Source organism: Carassius gibelio, chromosome A4 (assembly GCF_023724105.1).
Source record: "Carassius gibelio isolate Cgi1373 ecotype wild population from Czech Republic chromosome A4, carGib1.2-hapl.c, whole genome shotgun sequence".
Classification (NCBI taxonomy): Eukaryota; Metazoa; Chordata; class Actinopteri; order Cypriniformes; family Cyprinidae; genus Carassius; species Carassius gibelio.
This window is the reverse complement of record NC_068374.1, coordinates 25,475,740-25,496,635: the sequence shown is the minus strand read 5'-3', so window position 1 is coordinate 25,496,635 and position 20,896 is coordinate 25,475,740. Positions and strand designations below refer to the sequence as shown.

The window sequence follows — 20,896 nt, the reverse complement described above, 5'->3', positions numbered from 1 at the left end:
CTGCGTCGTAAAACGCTTTGGGGAACGTCCCTGACGAGACCGACTCTGAACATCGTGTGCAATCTTGTCCAATGGACGGGCGTGACGTCACGGGCAGGGTGACGTAGCGACCAGGAAGCTATAAAAGCACGTACCGTGCAGCTGGCTTCAGCTTTCGAGTAGGGAAGCAAGCGCCGGCAGGGGTGCCGGGAGTATGGCTCTGCGACGCAGCGTCTCGTTCCCTCAAGGAACTAGGGTTACATACGTAACCTTGGGACGTTCCTTTTCGGGAACTCGAGCTGCGTCGTAAAACGCTTTGGGGAACGATATGCCAACGCTGCCAGACTACCAAAGCCCTGCCTAGTGTGTGTCCGAAGAGCACAGCTGAGGCGAGAGAACAGAAGAGCCCGGAGTGGCTCGCATATCAAGATCGTAGAATCTGACAAATGTAGAGGGCGTGGACCACCCCGCAGCGTTGCAGATGTCCAAGAGGGACACACCTGCTAAGAAGGCCTTGGAGGCCGCCATACCCCGAGTAGAGTGAGCCTTGGCCCCCAAAGGAGGGGGAAGACCAGAGGGCTCATAGGACTCGTTGATAGCCTCGACTATCCAACGACTAAGGGTCTGCTTAGAGGCAGGGGAACCCTTTTAGGAGGACCGTAGCAAGCAAGCAATTGGTCAGGTTTTCTCCACAGCAGCTCTGTGGACGTATGCGTCCAGTCCTCGAACTGGACACATACAATTTAGCTTCACCTGGTCTGGCTCCCGAAAGGGAGGAGGACAGAGGGCCTGCAGTACTATGGGTTGTGGCGTAACAGAGGGAGCTTTAGGAATGTAACCCGCTTGAGGGTATAAAAAGCTTTGGCCATACCAGGGGCAAAGTCCAAGTAGGTAGGGGCCACCGAGGGGGCCTGCCAGTAATATTCATGAATCGGCTCAAATGGAGCTTTACAAAGAGCCTCTAACACCACAACCAAGTCCCAGGGGGGGAACACGGGACCGTACTGGAGGTCTCAGCCTCAGCGCACCGTGGAGGAAATGTGTAACTAGGGGGTGTCTACCCACTGACTGACCATTGAAAGGGACGTGGTAAGCAGCTATGGCCGCCACGTACACCTTTAAGGTGGAGTGAGTTAACCCCGCAGAGAGCCTAGCTTGTAGAAACTCCAGAACTGTACCAACTGGGCAGTTAACATGGTCAAGCTGGGGGTCTCTGCACCATGAGGAGAAGGGTTTCAACCTCAGGGCGTACAGTTTCCTCGTAGAGGGAGCTCTGGATTGGAGTGTGGGGGTCTCAACAACCTCGGTTGGGAGACCGGAAGCCATGAGCTGTGCTCCCCTCAGGGGCTACACAGACAACTTCCACAACTCCGGGCGAGGGTGAATATTTTGCCCTACGCCTGAGAGAGCAGATCTGTCCTGATCGGAATCACCCATGGAGAGCCGTCGAGGAGAGAGATCAGATCTGCGAGCCACACTGGGCTCGGCCAGAACGGGGCTACAAACAACAGACGGACCCCGTCCCGGCGTACTCTCGCCAGAACTCCCGGGAGCAGAGCGATAGGGGGAAAAGCGTACAGACGAAGCCTCGGCCAGGTCTGTACCATAGCGTCCAGTCCCAAAGGAGCTGGATGAACTAGAGAGAAACAGAGGGGACATTGCGATATCTCTTGAGTCGCAAAGAGGTCCAAAAACTCTCCATATCTACTTCACCTTAGGGTGAAGCCCCCGGGTCTCGACCCCTGTCTCGACAGTATGTCTGCTCCCACAGTCAATCTCACAGGAATATACACTGCTCCGAACGAGAGGAGTTTGTCCTGGGACCACAGAAAGATCTGGTGTGCCAGCTTGTACAAGGGGCACGGATGCCGATCTCTCTGGTGACTGATATAAGAGATCGCCAATGTGTTGTCAGTGCGCCCCAACACATGGTGACCTCTCAGGTCTGGGAGGAAATATTTCAATGCTCGATGCACAGCTAGCATCCTTAGACAACTGGTATGCCATGTCAGATGGCGACCGCTCCACAGACCGCGGGCAGGGTGGCCACTCATGACCGCACCCTAACCGGTGAGGGACACGTCTGTCGCTAGCGTTACACGGCGACCAAGAGCTCCCAACACCGGGCCCTGATTCAAGACCCAAGGTTTCTTCCATATGTCTAAGGCACGAAGGCATCGCCGCGTGACCTGAATAGTTCGGAAAGGATTTCCCCTCGGGGAAAACCCCTTGGTCTTGAGCCACCACTGTAGGGGCCTCATGTGCAGCAGGCCAAAAGGTATCCCGTTGGACGCAGCTGCCATGAGCCCTAACAGTCTCTGAGACTGCTTGACAGTGAGTGACTGGCCATCTTTGACTCTCTTGACTGATGTGAGGATCGACTCGATCCGAGCAGGAGACATACGTGCCTGCATCGTGGTCGAATTCCATACTACGCCTAGATAGGTGGTTCTCTGAACTGGAGAAAGTACACTCTTCTTGGCATTCAGTCTCAAACCCAGCTCCCCCATATGGGCGAGAACGACACCTCGATGTCGAACCGCCATCTGCTCTGATTGAGCTAGAATCAACCAATCGTCGATATAATTTAGAATGCGGATGCCCTGCATACGGAGGGATACCAGAGCCGCATCTACACATTTTGTGAACGTGCTGGGTGAGAGTGCAAGTCCGAAGGGAAGTACTCGATATTGGTAGGCTTTGCCCCCGAAAGCGAACCTCAGAGACTTCCTGTGTTGTGGAAGGATGGATATTTGGAAGTATGCGTCTTGAGATCAATTGCGACAAACCAGTCCTCGGATCTGATTTGAGCTACATCTTGTTTGATAGTGAGCATTTTAAACTTCAGTGACATAACTGAGAGGTTTAGATGACGTAAGTCTAAGATCGGACGCAACCCCCCATCCTTCTTTGGAACTATGAAATACCGGCTGTAAAACCCGGATTCCCTGTCTAGAGGAGGGACCACCTCGATGGCCGCCTTCCTTAATAGGGTATTCACTTCTTGTTCCATCACCAGAGCCCGCTGGGGGCCGACTACTGTCGGTGTAACCCCATTGAATGTCGGCGGGACCCATTGAGATACATTTGGCAGTAGTTTACACGCTGCTAACTGATGTACTAAGGGAATCAGTCTCTCGAGACTGACCTCTGGTGTAAGAGGCCCCCGAAGGGGCGGCGAGCGTCTCAGCTCCGCTACGCTCACGGGCGGAAAAAACTGAGAGCAGTGCTCGCTGGAAGCCGCTGCACCCTGAAACTCTGGCAGGGTTGGCAGACACACCTCCCGAGGGCACTGGGGTGAGACGGGCACCGTGTAATGAGGTGGACACCGCTCTACCCCAGTAGGGGCCGCCCTCTGTAGTAGTGACCGAAATGCGTCATGACTTTTTGGCCGTTGACCTCCCAGCCTGCCCTTAGGATTAGTCTGGGAAGTCACTGGCCCAGAGCGTTGCTTCAGCCTCTGGTCCCGTTTCCTTAAGCGGGGAACACGGGCGGCAACACTCTGTTTGTACGCAGAGGGGGCTGCTCCTGCCCAGCAGTCCCTCCAGTACATCTAACTTCATGAGTCAAGTAAAATGTCATTATATTCCTCAGGATTTAATGCAATCAAACAATCAGACAAGTAAACACGGTCTGGATTGAGATAAATTCACATTGAAGTGATATATTGAACTCCTTGAAGTTAGATAACGGTCAGTAGATTCCTCAGAATCTAATGCAATTCAACAATCAGACAAGTAAACACGGTCTAGATTGTGATAAAGTACACATTGTAGTGAAATATTGACTTCTCAATGTCATTAAATTCCTCAGAATTTAAAATAATCAAACAATTAGACAGGTAGACACGGTCTAGATTGCGAAAAGTACATATTGAAGTGGTAGAACTAACTCCTGCTTATTAAATGGAGTTTAAATAACCAGACACGCAGTCGGGTATGGAAAAATTCGCATCAAAACTGAAATGATGTAATCCACGCGTTGCCTCGACAGCGCGCTAACAGTTTAGTCACACAAACAATATTAATCCCCTCAGAGATTAAATAGCTGCTCTTTAACACTACCCGTATAAGGCATAACACTGTTTGTTTTATACTGTGCTTATGCAACTTTATGTTTGTGCAACTATAAGCTCGCCAACGCCCTCCGTGTCAATCTCCTCGGAGAAAGAAAGGCAGAGCGTCAAGCCCGATGCGCGGGGGGGAAGAACCGAAGCTCGGGCTTCCGAACCCTGGAATCAGGCAGATCTGGTGGATAAGGTAGGAGATAAGGACGTGCCCGTCTCCATTCCTTCCAGCAGATCGATCCGCGAACCCAACGAATGCCGGCGCGGCTCCGCCTCGGCGAAAGCGGAACCGGCATCGCGAGGAACGCTGGCGAAGGCTCACTTCTCGAAGAGAGCCCTCCGGGATCGAAGCGTCCGCATCGGCACTATCGTTCACAATGCGGGCAGTCGGCCCCCTCGAGAGCTGACTCAGCGTGCTTCGATCCCAGGCAAGCCACGCACAAACCGTGTGTATCCCCACTCGTAATGTAGCGAGGGCAGGGAGGAACACACAATCTATAACGTGGCTTGGAATCGCCCTTAATATATTGGTCTATGCTTTTACTTTGGCATATTGAGCTGTTTAGCGATCTTTTAATGGCTAGGGACAGACAACAATAAATAGGACCAACAGGACAGACTTTGACATGCACACACAGAGCGCTTGCTGACAGAGCGAAAGCTGAAGCCAGCTGCACGGTACGTGCTTTTATAGCTTCCTGGTCGCTACGTCACCCTGCCCGTGACGTCACGCCCGTCCATTGGACAAGATTGCACACGATGTTCAGAGTCGGTCTCGTCAGGGACGTTCCCCAAAGCGTTTTACGACGCAGCTCGAGTTCCCGAAAAGGAACTATGAGTGTACAGTCAGTGCTTGTATACCTTAAGAAACATTTCTGTACTGTATTAACCCATGGGGGGTAATATTAGTATCTTAGGTACTAATATGCATTGTTTAGGGGTTAATAAGGCTCAAAGTTGTATATGTGAGGATACTAAAGGAAGCTAAAGGTATTTTCAAGCTTGATATTAAATATACAAAATTGAAGCCTTACATAAAGTTACAGCTATAAAATACTTGCAAAATGAGATCTCATATCCTCTGTGTTTACTTACTCAGAGAAAACACACCCTTTAAGACCAAACATAGCTGCAGGTAAGACATTCATCCTTCAGCCTGAGGTTAAACTCCAGTCCAGATCGCTGAATAGTCCAGAATGACTAAAAAGACTTAATCCTGCAAGAACGTGGTGAAGACTGAAGAGCACACTGTTCTACTGATGTTGAAAAGAATTCTGTACAGTTCGGGATGAGCAGTGAGTGCGCCCACAGCGGGACAGGAAGTGGGACCCCCTCCTCTGGATGAGGACCGCTTCCTGTCAAGTTTCCCATGGTGATTAGCTCTTGATGTCAGTAGGAGGAGGAAATCGATTCACTCTCACTGTGCTTCCAGGAATTGAGAAGCGGAGACATTTCAGTGGTCCAAAATATATCCCATCACAACTGCATAATAAATCTAAATAAACATATTCTTTCTCATTCACAATGGACGGAGTGCCTGGTTAGGACACTTTGTCGCATTGTAACTATACATGTGTTCAAATAATACTGGAACTCTCCTAGAGACCGAGAGAAAAAGAGGATGGGGAATCCATGCTTCAGATCAAAGCTTCCTCTGATCATTCTCCCCCTTACACACAGAAGCATTCAAACGCAGGCAGTCCTCCAGTGTTCCATCACATACATACACATGCCTCAAAAGACAATTTCCATACAAACAGCTTTATAGCCTGACATTTAAGACTAACACATCCCAAAAAACAAGAAAGAACTCAAAGCTTTTAAGCTATATTTAGTGAAGACCTCTCGTACATAGAATTATTATTTCATACTAACATAATATGTACTATTAAACGTCCTCACAAGTCATTTTGCATTTATCTTTCCATTAATATTTTAGTTATGATTTTTTTTTTTTTGTTATTTTTCAATTGAAGACATCCCCAGATCTCCTGAAATGTTCCCAATGGGAAGATTTGTACGATTTAAGTCACTCCGAGGTAGAAAATTTGTCCCTGAAGTATAACCAAGTAAACACACCAGGGTAGCCTGAGGAAACCCTGGACTGAGAACAGAGTGTTCCTCTACTGCATTTCACTTACTCTCACAGCTAGATTCATTATTCATCCACTTGAGCCCTTAAACCATTCACACACTCTCTCTCTCTCTCTCTCTCTCTCACAACTGAGACCTAGAGCGAAAAGGTGTGTGTAAAGTGTGTGGAGTTCTTGAGGAAGAACACACACTGACCTGTGTGTTAACGTCCATGTCGGTCTCCAGCAGCACTCGAACGGTTGTGTGATGGCCGTTTCGTGCGGCCAGATGTAGAGGAGTGTGCTTGCGTGTATTGCAGCTCATAAGGTTGGGGTGGGCGGTCAGTAGCAGGCGGACCACCTGCAGGCGTCCGTACAGGGCAGCCAGGTCCAGCGGCGTTTCCCCGCGACTGTTCCTCATGCTGGGGTCCGTCAGCTCCTGCAGCAAAACACGGACCACCTCGGAGTGACCGTACTGAGCCGCACAATGCAGAGCCGTCTCTTTTTCATGGTTCTACATCAGAAAGGGAGAGACGGCATGTTACTGTAACAGCACAGTAAAAGAAAATCCCTCTGAAGCATCCATTATCAAAACATGAGATGTCATATAACCCTGACAACTTTCTATCAATCACTTACAGTCCTAAATAAGTCCCATAATGCACTGCAACTGCCCTAAGGCTACTGTCAGGTTGTTTTTACAAACAAGACAATAGACACAGAAGCACATGTTGATCGGATCCATCCATTGCATGAATGAAATTCAGTGCTATTTAACGATAAGACAAATCAAACACAGCTGGTCAAAACAGATAACGGCAGATTACTTGAAGGTGAAACATCTGAATGCATTAGCAGATTCATGTCATCGTCATTAACATACCGGTAGTGATGAAATTATAGATATTGAGGTTGACGATTAAATTATTGTAATAAAATATCAACTACTCGGACTGATGGCTTAAATGGTTGACTATGAATGACTTTAATCAGGAACAACCCTAGTGTTTTTACTGACCCAAATTAAAAGAGATATGGCTCAGATGTCTCCTTTACTATAAGTCTTTTCATTGTCTGCCAGGGCTTTAAAGTCTGATTGTTTGAAAATGTATAACCACAGCTCTCCCTGCATGTGCTGTGGGATGAGTTAGCGGTTTGTTGAATCCTGTAAACCTACAAGGGTAATAAGAATATCATCTAACAAATGAAACTGGAACTGTGCATTAACAAACAGGCCATAAGCCGAAGATAACTCAACAGCGCCCTCTATTGCCACTACTGCACACAGCACTCGTTCTCTTGACATACAGCAGGGTTATTCAAATCTTGACCTGGAGTTTAGCTCCAACCCTGATCAAACACACCTGAGCCTATTAATCAATGTCTTCGGGATCATTAGAAAATCACAGGTAAGTGGGTTTGATCAGGGTTGGAGCTAAACAGGCCTCCAGGGCAAGATTTGAATAACCCTGCTCTACAGTATACTGTATGTATGTGTGTGGGTTTGTGTTCAGAGGGATCTTCCAACAAACCCATGCAAGTGAAAAATGTGCAGTTATGTCTGTGTTATGAAGACATAAGTAGCATTCATGCGGGCCTGTCAATAAACAAGAGAACAGCAGCGAGCGGCCACTTTAACTGCAATGACTTATTTCAAGCAAATAGGTTCCTTAATTAGCCAGACATGATTGAAAATGATGATAAGAGACTCCCAGTCCCTGAAGCAGCACAAAGAAACAGACCTGATACTGCAGACAGAGATCTCTCGCTCACCCTATCGCTCGCTCTCATTCTCTATGCCCTGCCTTTCTTCCTTTAATCTCCCTTTTTAAGCCATGAACAGCAAACAAACACACACAAAGAGTAATTCCCTGCATCTATGAGCGCAGCCTCAATCGTGCATCTGTATGTTGGCCAGACAGTGGAATATCCAGAGAGACAGCAGGCCGCTTTCCCACTCCTTACTGTTCACGCCATATTGGTTAATATCCGGTATTAAGAAGCGGTATTTGCATTCAATCAATGACATGAACTATAGTATTAATGGTGTGTCTAAAGCAATGAGCTCTTTAAATGACACAAAACAAATAATTGAAGAATAAAATATACAAACAGACCCAACAAAAGTGCTTCGTTCAGTTTAATGTGGATTCGATCTTTGAGCCGATATTGCAGGATTAAAGGAATATTCTGGGTTTAATACAAATTAAGCTCATATAGAGCATTTAATGATGACTGACGCAAGATCAACTCTAATCAAACAAAAAACAAATAAAATAAAATAAAAATACAGTATATTCATCCGTTGTTTTCTTTAAAAAAAAATAAGTTACAGTGAGACACTTACAGTTAGGTGATTTTTTTTTGCAAACTGAATTATGTAAAAATCATGTAAACATTAATACTATTTACATCTCATGGCTTTACTACTGAAGGTGAGCATTTACTGAAAGTGGCTCACTGTAACCCAGATTTTTGCTTTTTTCAAAGAAAAGGAGAGACAAATAGAAATGACTTTTTTTTTTTTTTTTACGGTAATCAACATTCTGTTTCTTTATATGAGCCACCATGCATTTACAAACACAGGAAACTACGTCCAAAGCCATCGTACTATAAAACACATGGTTCAACTTGTTCAGCTAACGAAGGAAGTGACCTCATACTACTGACCTGTGCTAAAGAGAGCTGGATGAGAGTGTTACCACGGTGGACCAGAGCACTGGGACTAATGCTTTGTGTGTGTGTGTGTGTGTGTGTGAGTGAGAGAGAGAGAGAGAGAGAGAGAGAGAGAGAGAGAGAGAGAAATAAAGGAATTCAGAGGGCCGTCTCTTGTGGGCTCAGAGGAGCTGGAGTCAGAGAAAATGGTGTAACCTTTCATCTTTCCAACCAGAAAACAAAACATTCCTGAGCAACGCACAAAACTAGCCATTTTTCTCACACCCCCTCTCTCTCAAACACATACACACTCATCCACTGAGGATCTATGTTCGCATGCTAAAACACACAAATGTTAGCTATTTTAACACTTCCTACTGAATTTGAACCTAAAAGTATTTTTGAATGTATTCAAAGTTTGGCGTCGATAATATTTTTCTAATTTTAAACTGAATCCTCTAATAGCTTTAATATAAAACCAATCTAACTGCTACAGAATAACCATACTCTTATTTAACTTATTGACTTTTTCCAAAAAAGGACATCACTAAATGTCCCAAAGGAGGTATGAGATTTGGCTTTCTTCTGTGGACAGATTTGTCCCCAAAGTACAGAAAACACACAAGCCTCTCATTCCATTTCATTAGAGTCAAGAAGCTTTTGCCTCTCTGTAATAGGTCAATAAATCTGGCATCAATCTACAAATGGACACACCAACAGCTTCTTTATATGCATTTAAACAAAGCAAAAATCCACCTAGTGCCTTTAATACTAGATAAATTCAACTTTTGTGTTTGAAAAGACAAAGTAGTAAGCACTTGGAAAGACACGAGGGTGAGAAAATGCTGACAGAACTTTCATTTTTGAGTGAACCTTCCTTTCAATAACCTGTTGACTTAGCTGAGTGACATAAGTAAGTACTCTTCAAGTAAATTAGCAGAGACTTCCCTTAATATATGGCCATCTGCTGTAAAATGGACCTGTCACAGGCTGTCATGTTATTTTCTGTGTAAGTGCAGATCTTTTGAGTGACAAATCACCTGCAGGTACGTTTGACGCAAAACCTTTAATAGGAGCGTGGCAGACTGTTCAGATTGATTTTACGTCCTTCCAGACGAAAGAATGATAAATGTGTGTTTGTGTCAGCATTAGCACTATCAAACAGTAGCTGGAAATCATGGGGCTATAAACAGCCTCTACATAGCAGCGCTGAAATAATAGCATACCCTCTGACACAAAATATATGAATATTATATCCGGATGTGAGTAATGTCCAAGTCATAAAGAGCAGTGTAATTTACGCCGTAATGTCCGTGGCACCAGCTGTGTGCGTGTCCAGGTCTATGTATCATCACTATTGCATTGCTCATTGCTCGTAAAGTGCTGCACATACAGTATCCATTTAGAGAAATGAATGTAAAATGGAGTGAAAGTAAAACAAAAATTATCAGTCAGGATTGTGCAGCATTCATGATTGACTTGAGAAGGCTCAATCCAATTAATTTCCTAAAATTTAGTTGAATTCAACATTCCTTTCATGAACTGATAACAGACAGTATTCATTATTAACAGACTACTGACAGTGTAAATGAAGGCCATACACCGTCTTTTTCTCTCCAGAATGCACTCATGCCGGCGGTGAAGGTCTATCCATCAATCTGATGGTTTAGTGAGTTGAGGAGGGCTAAGGATTGGCCGTAATTGTTTCTCCAGCTTGTTTGGTCATTAAGAGTGAGGCAGATGGCAGGAGAGAGAGCCGCACTATTCCCTGCAATGAGACAGCATTTTAAACTGCAGGTAAATACAGGCCTTTCACAGAGCTGCTCTGACTCTGCACAACAAACCCTCCATCAGCCCATCAACACGCCGAGATGTGAGGAACAGGTCTGAAACTGTCAAAAACCTGTTAAGAATGTTAGAGTGTGTTCCTGCTCAAATGCATGGGCACTGTGTATAGACGTTTTAAGTGTTTGTAAATGTGTACTACTATTAACAGCAGACTAGTGTAGACAAGTGCTCTATACTAGTGCTTGTTATTGATCAAACCCCTAAAAGTTAAGCTCATTCTTCACAATTTCAGAGATAGATGAAACCTTTGATTCGGGCGTTTTTTGAGGGAAATGTGTGCAACTACTTTTCAGGTGTACCATTTTCATCTGCCATATGACAAAAGGTGTGAAAATATCCCACTGTCTTACTGATTTAAGACACCCAAGTTATCATAAAAAAAAAAAAAAAAAAAAAATTATATATATATATATATATATATATATATATAGATTTGGGGGTGGCCATGTAAGAACCTTAACCTTAACTTGTTTTTAGCTTACATTTTGCACAGCATTTATGTAGCATACTGCTATCACAACATGCTAGCTTAGCCTATACTGCATATCGTAGCAGGGGAATGGTTAAGGATTTTCAGATTATGTATGAAGAGAAACTTATTTTCCTTTGGATTTATTTGCACAGATTACTGTAATTGTTCACCACAGGACTAGTGATGTGTGTTAAAGTCAGTTTGTGACGTCAAGGTTTTAGTGTAACTGTCATGCACTGGGTTTTGGCTAAGTTAGCATGATATGCAAATGTTATGATTAGATGAGGGGGTAAGCTTACAAATAGTACATTTGCTCTAAGGGTATGTGTGTGTACCTGCTCATTAACTCTGCTGTGGGACGGGCCGTGGTGGATCAGTATCTGGACTATGTCCACATCACCTCTCCATGCGGCCAGATGCAGAGGAAAACAGCCCTTACTGTCTGCCACATTAGCAGAGGCTTCAAACTGCAGCAACTTTAACACCACGTCCCTGAGAGAAAGACAAATAAGAAAGATTTCATGTAATCGTGTGGCCCGATTTTCATTCTCAAATACCAAAAAACTCATAAATCTTCTATGGTGCTATTTAACTTCATCAAGCTTTTTGCAGGCACAATATGCACAGGATAATTGTGCTCTAATCATAATACATAATTCAAGTTACATAAAATCCCTCTCCTACACTGGGCTCATTCTAATGGCAAATGTTTAAATCCTGAGCTAATCTAATTCCATCCTGCTTTAAAAAAAAAAAAAAAAAAAAAAAATCTAACTAATCTGACACCACCTCATCCCATAAACCCTCATTAACTGAATATAATGCCACCCACCTCATACACATACACACTAATCTAGCTGTATCCAGATTCACAAACCCCGCCCTAATCTGACCCCACCCCTATTTCATAAACCCGCCCTAATCTGACATTAGGGTGTTCTGATTCTTGTCTATGTGAGCTGGATTACACCTCTATAAAGTAATCCTGATGTTTAGCACTTTCCCTTTTTTAGTCTATAACACCATGATAGGAAGGACTGAAGTGTGCAAGAGCATAAGCTCATTCATTTGATTTAGCGCCCATTAGTTTATATCTGATCTTAATAGAGAATAGGAGTATTACCTGTGTCCGTTCAGAGATGCGTGGTGCAGAGGTGTGTATCCTGAGCCATCAGCACAGTTCACACTGACGCCTCTCCACATACTGCAGAGGAGAAGAGAAGATCAATCAGTACAGCGCAGTAAAAAGACATCAGTACAAAACTACTACACACCTACAACAAAGCCATATACAGCAGATTGCATGAGTTATTTCTGTACAGAGCTGATATGAGAGCAGATACAGCAGAGTTTGAGAAAACCACACTCATGCCAAGATGGCTGTGGGAATCTCCCGTTTCTCACGATCTTCACAGGACCTTAAATGCAGCTTAGAGAACATGCAGACACATTCACCTTCATATCTAAATGGGGAAATACCACAGATCGAGGGTTTTCACTTTGTGTTACCAAGAGCCCCAAATACGGGGATTAAAATGAGAAATAAAAACAACTACTGTACTTCTATTAGTACACAAACTATTCCTGAATGAACATCACAAAATAAAGAGATTCCATAAAACTATGTCGATTTGTTCTTTTATTTCTGTTATTATCATCATTAGAAATTTTTTTTTTTTCTTCTTCTTTTTTTTTTAAAGCAAGGGCCATGAAGTACAAACAATAGAGCTGTTGATGAAACAATCATGATTAATCAATTATATCAGTGGTCTCAAACTCACTTCCTGGAGGGCCACAGCTCTGCAGAGTTTAGCTCCAACCAGCTCCAATTCACAACTGCTTGGGAGTTTCTAGTAATCCTGAAGACCTTGATTAGCCGGATCAGGTGTGTTCGATTAGGGTATGAGTAAAACTGTGCAGAGCTGTGGCCCTCCAGGAATTGAGTTTGAGACCAATGAATTCTATTATCACAAATGTGTTACAAATATTGCATTAAACATAATTCATATAAAAATACTTTATAAACACATGAACTACCACAGCCTAAATCATATATTTGACTATTTACAAATCTGTTTTCCAACTGAGGATGTCCATGAATGTCCTGAGAGGTTTTGTCAGATTTGGTTCGATTTTGATCAATTATAATCTCCGGACTATTGATTCGCAGTAAGGTGTTGCATATTTTCATTGCAAATAAATCAATAATCACACAGCAATGGCAGAAAAAAAAGTAATTTATTCTCCTGTAAATAAACGTAATTTATTCTCCAATTCAAGAATAAACAGTGAGCACACTGTTTATACACTGAGAGTTTGTTTCAAGATTTATAATTTAATCAAGGTAGAGTAATACTTTTAGATACCTTCTCTGTATTTCACAAGTGTTAATGCCTGAGAATAGTTGCATCTGAAGTCCATAATTAGAACATGTGCAGTCAATAGCACTCTCAGATGTCTAGACTTATAAGAAGACATGAGGAGGACAAAGGCCACGACCCACGATATGACTCAAAACATGACTGACCAATCACAGGACAACAGGAAACACACACACACACACACACACACACAGTGTTCCATGCTGCCATAAACAGACATTCCAATGTCCTGCAGAAACAGCATTACACAGAGCAGCATGAGAACACTTCTTAACCTGATTCAGGGGACAACAGCTAATACTAGTGTGTGAGACTATGAGAGAGAGGATCCTTTAAAGGAATTTTTTGATCTGAGAATAACTCAAGACAACATAGAAAAACATCCCATATTTTATTTATGAATCCATCATTCATGATGCAAATATCATTAATTATTAATTCATTAATATACAAGTCGGGGGAGGGGACGGTCAGACCGTGTAATATTTTACAATCTGAACCAATCTTGCCATGTTATATTTTAAGAGACTGCAGGTGTCCTCTCTATGACATAACTTCCTGTTATTTAGGTATTTATTTATTTATTTATTTATTTAATTGTGGTTGCACTACATGACTTTGATTTGGCAGGCAAATGGATTTAGCTCATTAAGTAATGAAGCAGAAGAAATAATTATAGAAGTGAATATATGTGAAAAACTATGCTTCAGAAATCAATGCTGATTTGCTCCACAAGAAACATTTCAAATTATTATCAGTGTTGAAAACGGTTGTCTTGCCTATTATCTTTGCTGAATCCGTTTTTATTTTTAAGGAATCTTTGATGAATAGAGTGATGAATAAATGGGCTTTGATGAATAAAGTTCAAAAGAATTTGAAATAGAAATACTGTAACATTGAAAAAAAGCCTTTACTGTTACTTTCTAATGCGTCCTTGCTAAATAAAAGTAACAATGTATTTCCCAAACTTTTGAAGTTCTGGTAGGTTTTCTTTTCAAGAATGTTTTATCGCGACAGTCGTTTGATGTTTTTTGGTTTTATGACAAAAAGTAATACATAAACATCATTGGCCCATTACTGCAAGTGTGATTTCAGTTTGTTTTTATCAATTACGTGATCATTCAAAGTATTTTCTGGTAATTGACAGAAGCCGGCATTAAGATCTGAACTTACACTGATGCCAAAACATTCTTTAAACATTAAGCGTACAAAGCAAGTACTTAAGCAAAGACACCATCAAACATCATTTGCACTCAACCTCAGAGACTGTCAATCAAACGATGAGTGAAAACCCTTTTTCATCCTAACTGGCTTTTATTCCACACGTACCAGATGTGCAGATCACTGACTCAGATATCAAGTATTTGCATTTGTTTGTCATGTGTTTAAACGATCGTTGTGCAGCCATACATCTCAAAGGAACAACAGAGAAGGTTCAAAATGAGTTAGTTAACAGCATTAGATCGAGCAGCAAAACAAGGTCAATCCTCAACAGATTAAGCAACTATGCAGAGTATTTCCTCCACATATTAAGCATCAACTATGTTAAATGTTAATTCCCTTTGGATATTCAGCGGAGGTCATGTCTGCAATAGTGTGAATGTGATGTGGCTGGATGAACGTCTCATTTCGATAATTCCAGTGAGATAATTCCGGTGAGATAAAAGCATAATATAGTGACAAACGGGAATGAAATCTGAGCATCAGCTCAGAGCGAGGGAAAGCCCTGCCTTTGCTGCAAGCGCATGACTCATCCTGTGTGTGGAGAGCACCAGAGTGCTGCACTGCACTCTACAATACTGATACAGTATATCAGTATTACCCAACCTGCCACACACATACACACATGAACACAGCAGCGCAGAACTAATTGGTCCGGCTACACAATCTTGAGTAGTTGGAAGCACATGAGAGAGGGTTACTGAAGAGGAAGATATGAATAGACGTGGAGAACGAACAAGAGAGAGAGAGACGCTCAAATAAACTCCAGCTGAGCATTGACAATTGCTCTCTAGACACGCTGTCACAAAAACAAACTTAAAATATCTCACACTGGCAAACCAAGCTAAAACACTATGCATATTTTTACAGGAAAAAAAGCTAGATTTATACACTACAGTTAAAAGTTGTTGTTTTTTTGTTTTTTTGTTAAACAAAGTTGATCATGCTCACAAAAGCATCAGTTGTCTTGTAAAATATTATAATAATTTATAAAATATCTGAATAGCAATTGCAAACACTGGATTCAATGTGGTTTCTTGCTGTTCACAAAACTTGCTGACACAGATATAATGTCCAAAATGATGTATTACAGTATATACTGTGTACTTATGCTAGACTCTATGTATGAATCTAGCGTATGAAGTGGACTGAAAGACTGTTGAGTGTATGGAGTGTCCAGTCCAACATTTAAAAATTATGTTTTTTAGTACATCATCTGGATATATATCAGCACCCTAAGCCTATTTTTCAGTGTTAACACAATGCTCACACTACTAGGCAAAAAATAGTGAAGAATCACACAATTTGCTTAAAAATGCTGACTATGAAGGTGCAGAAACTTGTACCGAATGTTCACAGATAAATTCACTTGAACAGAAATCCACACAAAAGATTTTCCCAAACAGATTTCAGGTTCAAGAATCAAGTTGGTCATAGCAATTCGCCTCACTGACCAAAAGAAAACTGGTTGGTTTAAAAGTGACTTCATACATCAATCACACATTTACAATCGTCATCTTTTGCCAAAATGTGACTGCACCTATCAACAACCAAATATTTAAAGGATTACTTCACCCAAAAATGACAATTCTATTAGCATTTACTTACCCTCAACCCACTAAACACTGGACGTTGGATAGACGTGCCGATCATGTCTATATTAGGTCTGTCGGTCCATGACCATTTCTGAACATTTATTTGATGTCCAAACTAGGTCCACTATTTGGACTTCCAACCATGACCCAACTTGGACGTCATCTTGACGTTCAATATTTGACTTTTGAACTGGATATTATTTTGGACGTCATTTGGACCGAATTTGGACATCCAAAAATTACATGAAAAAGATGTCACTCCGATGGCACATTGTGCAGTGGGAAGTAAAAGATTTTTATTTTTGGGTGAACTTTACATTTAATGTTAATACAACCGTTACTGACATGCTTGATATTCAACATCATTTGTTTTGTAAAAAACAAAAAAAACATAACATGAGGATCTTGCATTTTGGGTGGTTGATCAGCCCATATTTTTTGAAGTTCAATTCAATTCAAGTTTATTTGTATAGCGCTTTTTACAATACAAATCGTTACAAAGCAACTTTACAGAAAATTATGTTTCTACAATATTTAGTAGTAGCTTATGGTGGTGACTGTCAGTTTGTGCACGTTTGACAGGATTTTTAGAAAAATTTAATACAAGACGTAGTCAGCTAGATGATTAACATGATTAATATTATTAATTAATAATTATTATATGATACAGTCCCACATGTAGCAATAATTGTTAGTTCTGTTTGTTGATTCAGGTTTAACATCATCTGAGGTCCTCTGAGGGTCAGCATCATCTCTTCTTAGTTGTTCTGGATCCAGACTGGAGCTTGTGTAAATCCTAGTTACCACGGGATGTAAATCCCGTGGCAAAACATAGAAACAAAATAGAGACATCATTAGCATAGCTGCTGATCCAACAAAGTAAAATTAGTTTAACCCAAACTAATGATTAAAAATACACATTTGATCAGATGCACATTTGCTCTACCTCCTTTAGTGGACTTTGCTATCCTAGGAACTACCAAAAGTCCAGCGTTTTGTGACCTTAGGGAGCGTGATGGATTGTAGCATGGTAGAAGGCTAGTCAGGTACACAGGAGCTAAACCATTTAGGGCCTTATAGGTAAGTAATGATACTTTGTAACTGATACGGAACTTAATAGGTAGCCAGTGCAGAGACTGTAAAATTGGGGTAATATGATCATATTTTCTTTACCTCGTAAGGACTCTAGCTGCTGTATTTTGGACCACCTGTAGCTTGTTTATTGACGAAGCAGGACAACCACCCAGAAGTGCATTACAATAGTCCAGTCTAGAGGTCATAAATGCATGAACTAGCTTTTCTGCATCAGAAACAGTTAACGTTTCTAAGATGGAAGAATGCAGTTTTTGTAACATTGGAAATATGATTTTCAAAAGACAAATTGCTGTCTAATATAACACCCAGATTTCTGACTGTAGAGGAAGTAACATTACATCCGTCTAGTTGCAGATTGTAATCTACAAGATTTTGTGTAGTGTTTTTTGGTCCAATAATTAATATATCTGTCTTATCCGAATTTAATTGGAGAAAATTATTTGTCATCCAATCTTTTACATTTTTAACACACTCTGTCATCAGCATAACAGTGGAAGCTAATTCCGTATTTTCAAATAAAATTACCAAGGGGCAACATGTATATTGAAAATAGAAGAGGACCTAGGATGGATCCTTGTGGCACTCCATATTTTACTGATGATAAATGAGATGACATCCCATTTAAGTAAACAAAATGGTAGCGATCGGACAGGTAGGATCTAAACCATCTTAGAGCCTGCCCTTGAATACCTGTATAGTTTTGTAATCTAGATCAAGATCAAGTAAGACTAGAAATGAGATGCAGCCTTGATCTGACGCAAGGAGCAGGTCATTTGTAATTTTAAAAAGTGCAGTTTCTGTGCTATGGTGGGGCCTGAAACCTGACTGAAATTCTTCATACAGATAATTTTTATGCAGGAAGGTGCTCAATTGAGCAGACACAACTTTTTCTAAAATTTTAGACATAAATGGAAGATTTGAAATAGGCCTATAATTTGCCAGTACACTAGGATCTAGTTTTGGTTTCTTAATCAGATTGTGCATCAGATCTATTAACAGAGTCTGCTGATTCCCCTCTCCTTTCATTTCCACTAGAGGATAATTAAACCCAGACACGAGTAATCAATGACCGCACCATACCCCGAGGGCACAGGAAATGCACTGATGTCATTGATTCTCCCATGGGCCCTCTGAACATTATTGGGCGTGTGTGGCCTCCTTATGAGAGATCACAGACATTTGAACACTCTCCACAAAGTCTGGCATGGCTCAACTTGGGCATTAATTAGACCTCATCAGATGTTTCATGTCTACCTGCAATCTGTTTCATAACAAGCAGCCATTTCAGTACAATCTGATTACAGAAAATCGCTTTGATTAATGCTGGAGCGATTTGTTGTTACATACATCATCAGTTTGGGAAACCTGACACATTCAGCTAATACACCCACAAGGAGAGTTCCCATGTCTTCGTGTGGATGTGTTAAACATATTTTGTATATGCATTCAGTGCTGCTGAACGATCCAAGCAGATGCTGAATTTAGATTTTAACAAGCTGCTCTCCATGTAAGCAAAGCTTTATTGGAAAGCCCAAAACAAGGGTACAGTATGAATCATTCAGGCCTTTAGAGACTTAATCTCTGCTTGAAGGACAAATAATGACTAAATACAAAAGCAAGTGTATAGCAAGAACACAAGGGTTTGTGTTAAAGGCCAGTTGAGAGTGCTGTATATTCTGTGGTTGAGTAGTTCTCGCAAATGTTTGACCGCTGCTATCCCACAATGCATGCTGCCTCCCTGACCAGCAAGTCACAGATGTGCTTTACTTTGGTCCACTCTACATGTTTACCTCTGTAGCAAGTAAGCCTTGCTGTCTAGCAACACTCTCAGAAAAAAAGGGTACAAAAGCTGTCACCGGGGCAGTACCCTTTCAAAAGTTATACATTTGTACCTTATTTACCCCTAAAGAGTGCGTATAAGTACCTTGAAATGCTGTAATAGTACCTTAAGTATAAATTTTTGTACTTTAGTGGTATGTATTTCTAACTTTTAAAAAAGGTACTACCCCAGTGAAAGCTTTTGTACCTTTTTTCAGAGAGTATACATAGATTTTCTAAAACAGGATCCCAAGCAACTTTTATTATTATTAACTTTTATTATTATAATCAGATTTTTTAGTATTGGATGCTAAAATGTTTGTACTAATGTTGTGGAGCTAAGTGTCAATACTCGTGGAAGTACAAAAATACAAACACATACTGTACAATACAGACTGTAAAGCTGACATCATGCAATTTTGAACTCTGTGTAACTGTTTTGTTCATATGCCATATGAGGACGATCACGCTACCTTTCTGCTATTGAGTTTAAGGCAATTTTAGATTTTTTGATGCATTCTTGCTGTATTGAGCATGGCCATAGCAACTCACATCATTGTTCAGGGAGAAAACAAGACAATGTATTACGTATTACGTAATATGTATTATGTATTACGTTTTTTGCTTTTTCTATATGTAAAAACGGGAAGGGAAGCAGGCTGAGGTGACAAAGATGCCGGATAATAATGTCACTGATTAAACCACCTGTCTCTGACTCAATAACATCAATAACATTGCTGAGTGTTTTTGTAAGTTTTGTATTTTGTTTGTTTTAATGATTAACATTACCTCTGTGAGTATGACTTTCCCAGTTTGTCGACTTGTGAATTAGCATGCACACAGTCATTACAAAACTGTTCACAAGCTTCTAGGGATTTGATTTTGGTTGTCTTGGGTTGAAATAAATATTGAAAGAAAAAAAAAACAGTGTGTCGTATCTGTCAGCTGACAATCTGTTTCCCCTCCATGGCCATGGAAAGGTGAATATTTACAATGACAACAAAACAACTTAACATCAAAGCTAACATCAAATTACTATGCAATATAATAAAATAAAAACAAAAAATTGCTTCTTTTTCCATACCATGAAGAATGTGAATATTTAATGTCAAGGCAAAAACCAAATAGTCTAAAGCAGGTGATAATTTCCCCTGCTGTCCACTGTGTCTGCTCAATTGAGCTCCTTCCTGCAAAAAAAAAAAAAAAAAAAATCTGTATGAAGAATTTCAGTCAAAATTTCAGGCCCCACCATAGCACAGAAACTGCACTTGTTAAAATTACAAATGACCTGCTTCTTGCGTCAGATCAAGGCTGCATCACATTGCTAGTTTTACTTGATCTTAGTGCTGCGTTCGAAACCATAGATCATTACATACTCATAGATTGATTACAAACCTATACAGGTATTCAAGGGCAGGCTCTAAGATGGTTTAGATCATATCTGTCCGATTGCTACCATTTTTTTTATTTAAATGGGGAATCATCTCATTTATCACCAGTAAAATATGGAGTGACACAAGGATCCATCCTAGGTCCCCTTCTATATTCAATATCATCTCATTTATCACCAGTAAAATATGGAGTGACACAAGGATCCGTCCTAGGTCCCCTTCTATTTTCAATACACATGTTGCCCCTTGGTAATATTATAAAAAAAAAAAACGGGATTAGTTTCTCTGTTACTGTATGTTGAT

The 20,896-nt window shown here is 41.3% G+C and overlaps 1 protein-coding gene across 9 annotated transcripts in view; it reads right to left on the bottom strand.

The window, feature by feature from the left end:
- Positions 1 to 20,896, bottom strand: part of anks1b (ankyrin repeat and sterile alpha motif domain containing 1B) — a 150,690-nt gene that overhangs the window by 100,123 nt on the left and 29,671 nt on the right. For all 9 annotated transcript variants that reach the window (XM_052578121.1, XM_052578138.1, XM_052578111.1 and 6 more), the window contains exons 2-4: positions 12,216 to 12,296; positions 11,428 to 11,584; positions 6,335 to 6,631 (exon numbers count right to left, since the gene is read on the bottom strand). In XM_052578121.1, coding sequence (XP_052434081.1) covers positions 6,335 to 6,631; positions 11,428 to 11,584; positions 12,216 to 12,296 — 535 coding nt within the window. The remainder of the gene's footprint in view (positions 1 to 6,334; positions 6,632 to 11,427; positions 11,585 to 12,215; positions 12,297 to 20,896) is intronic.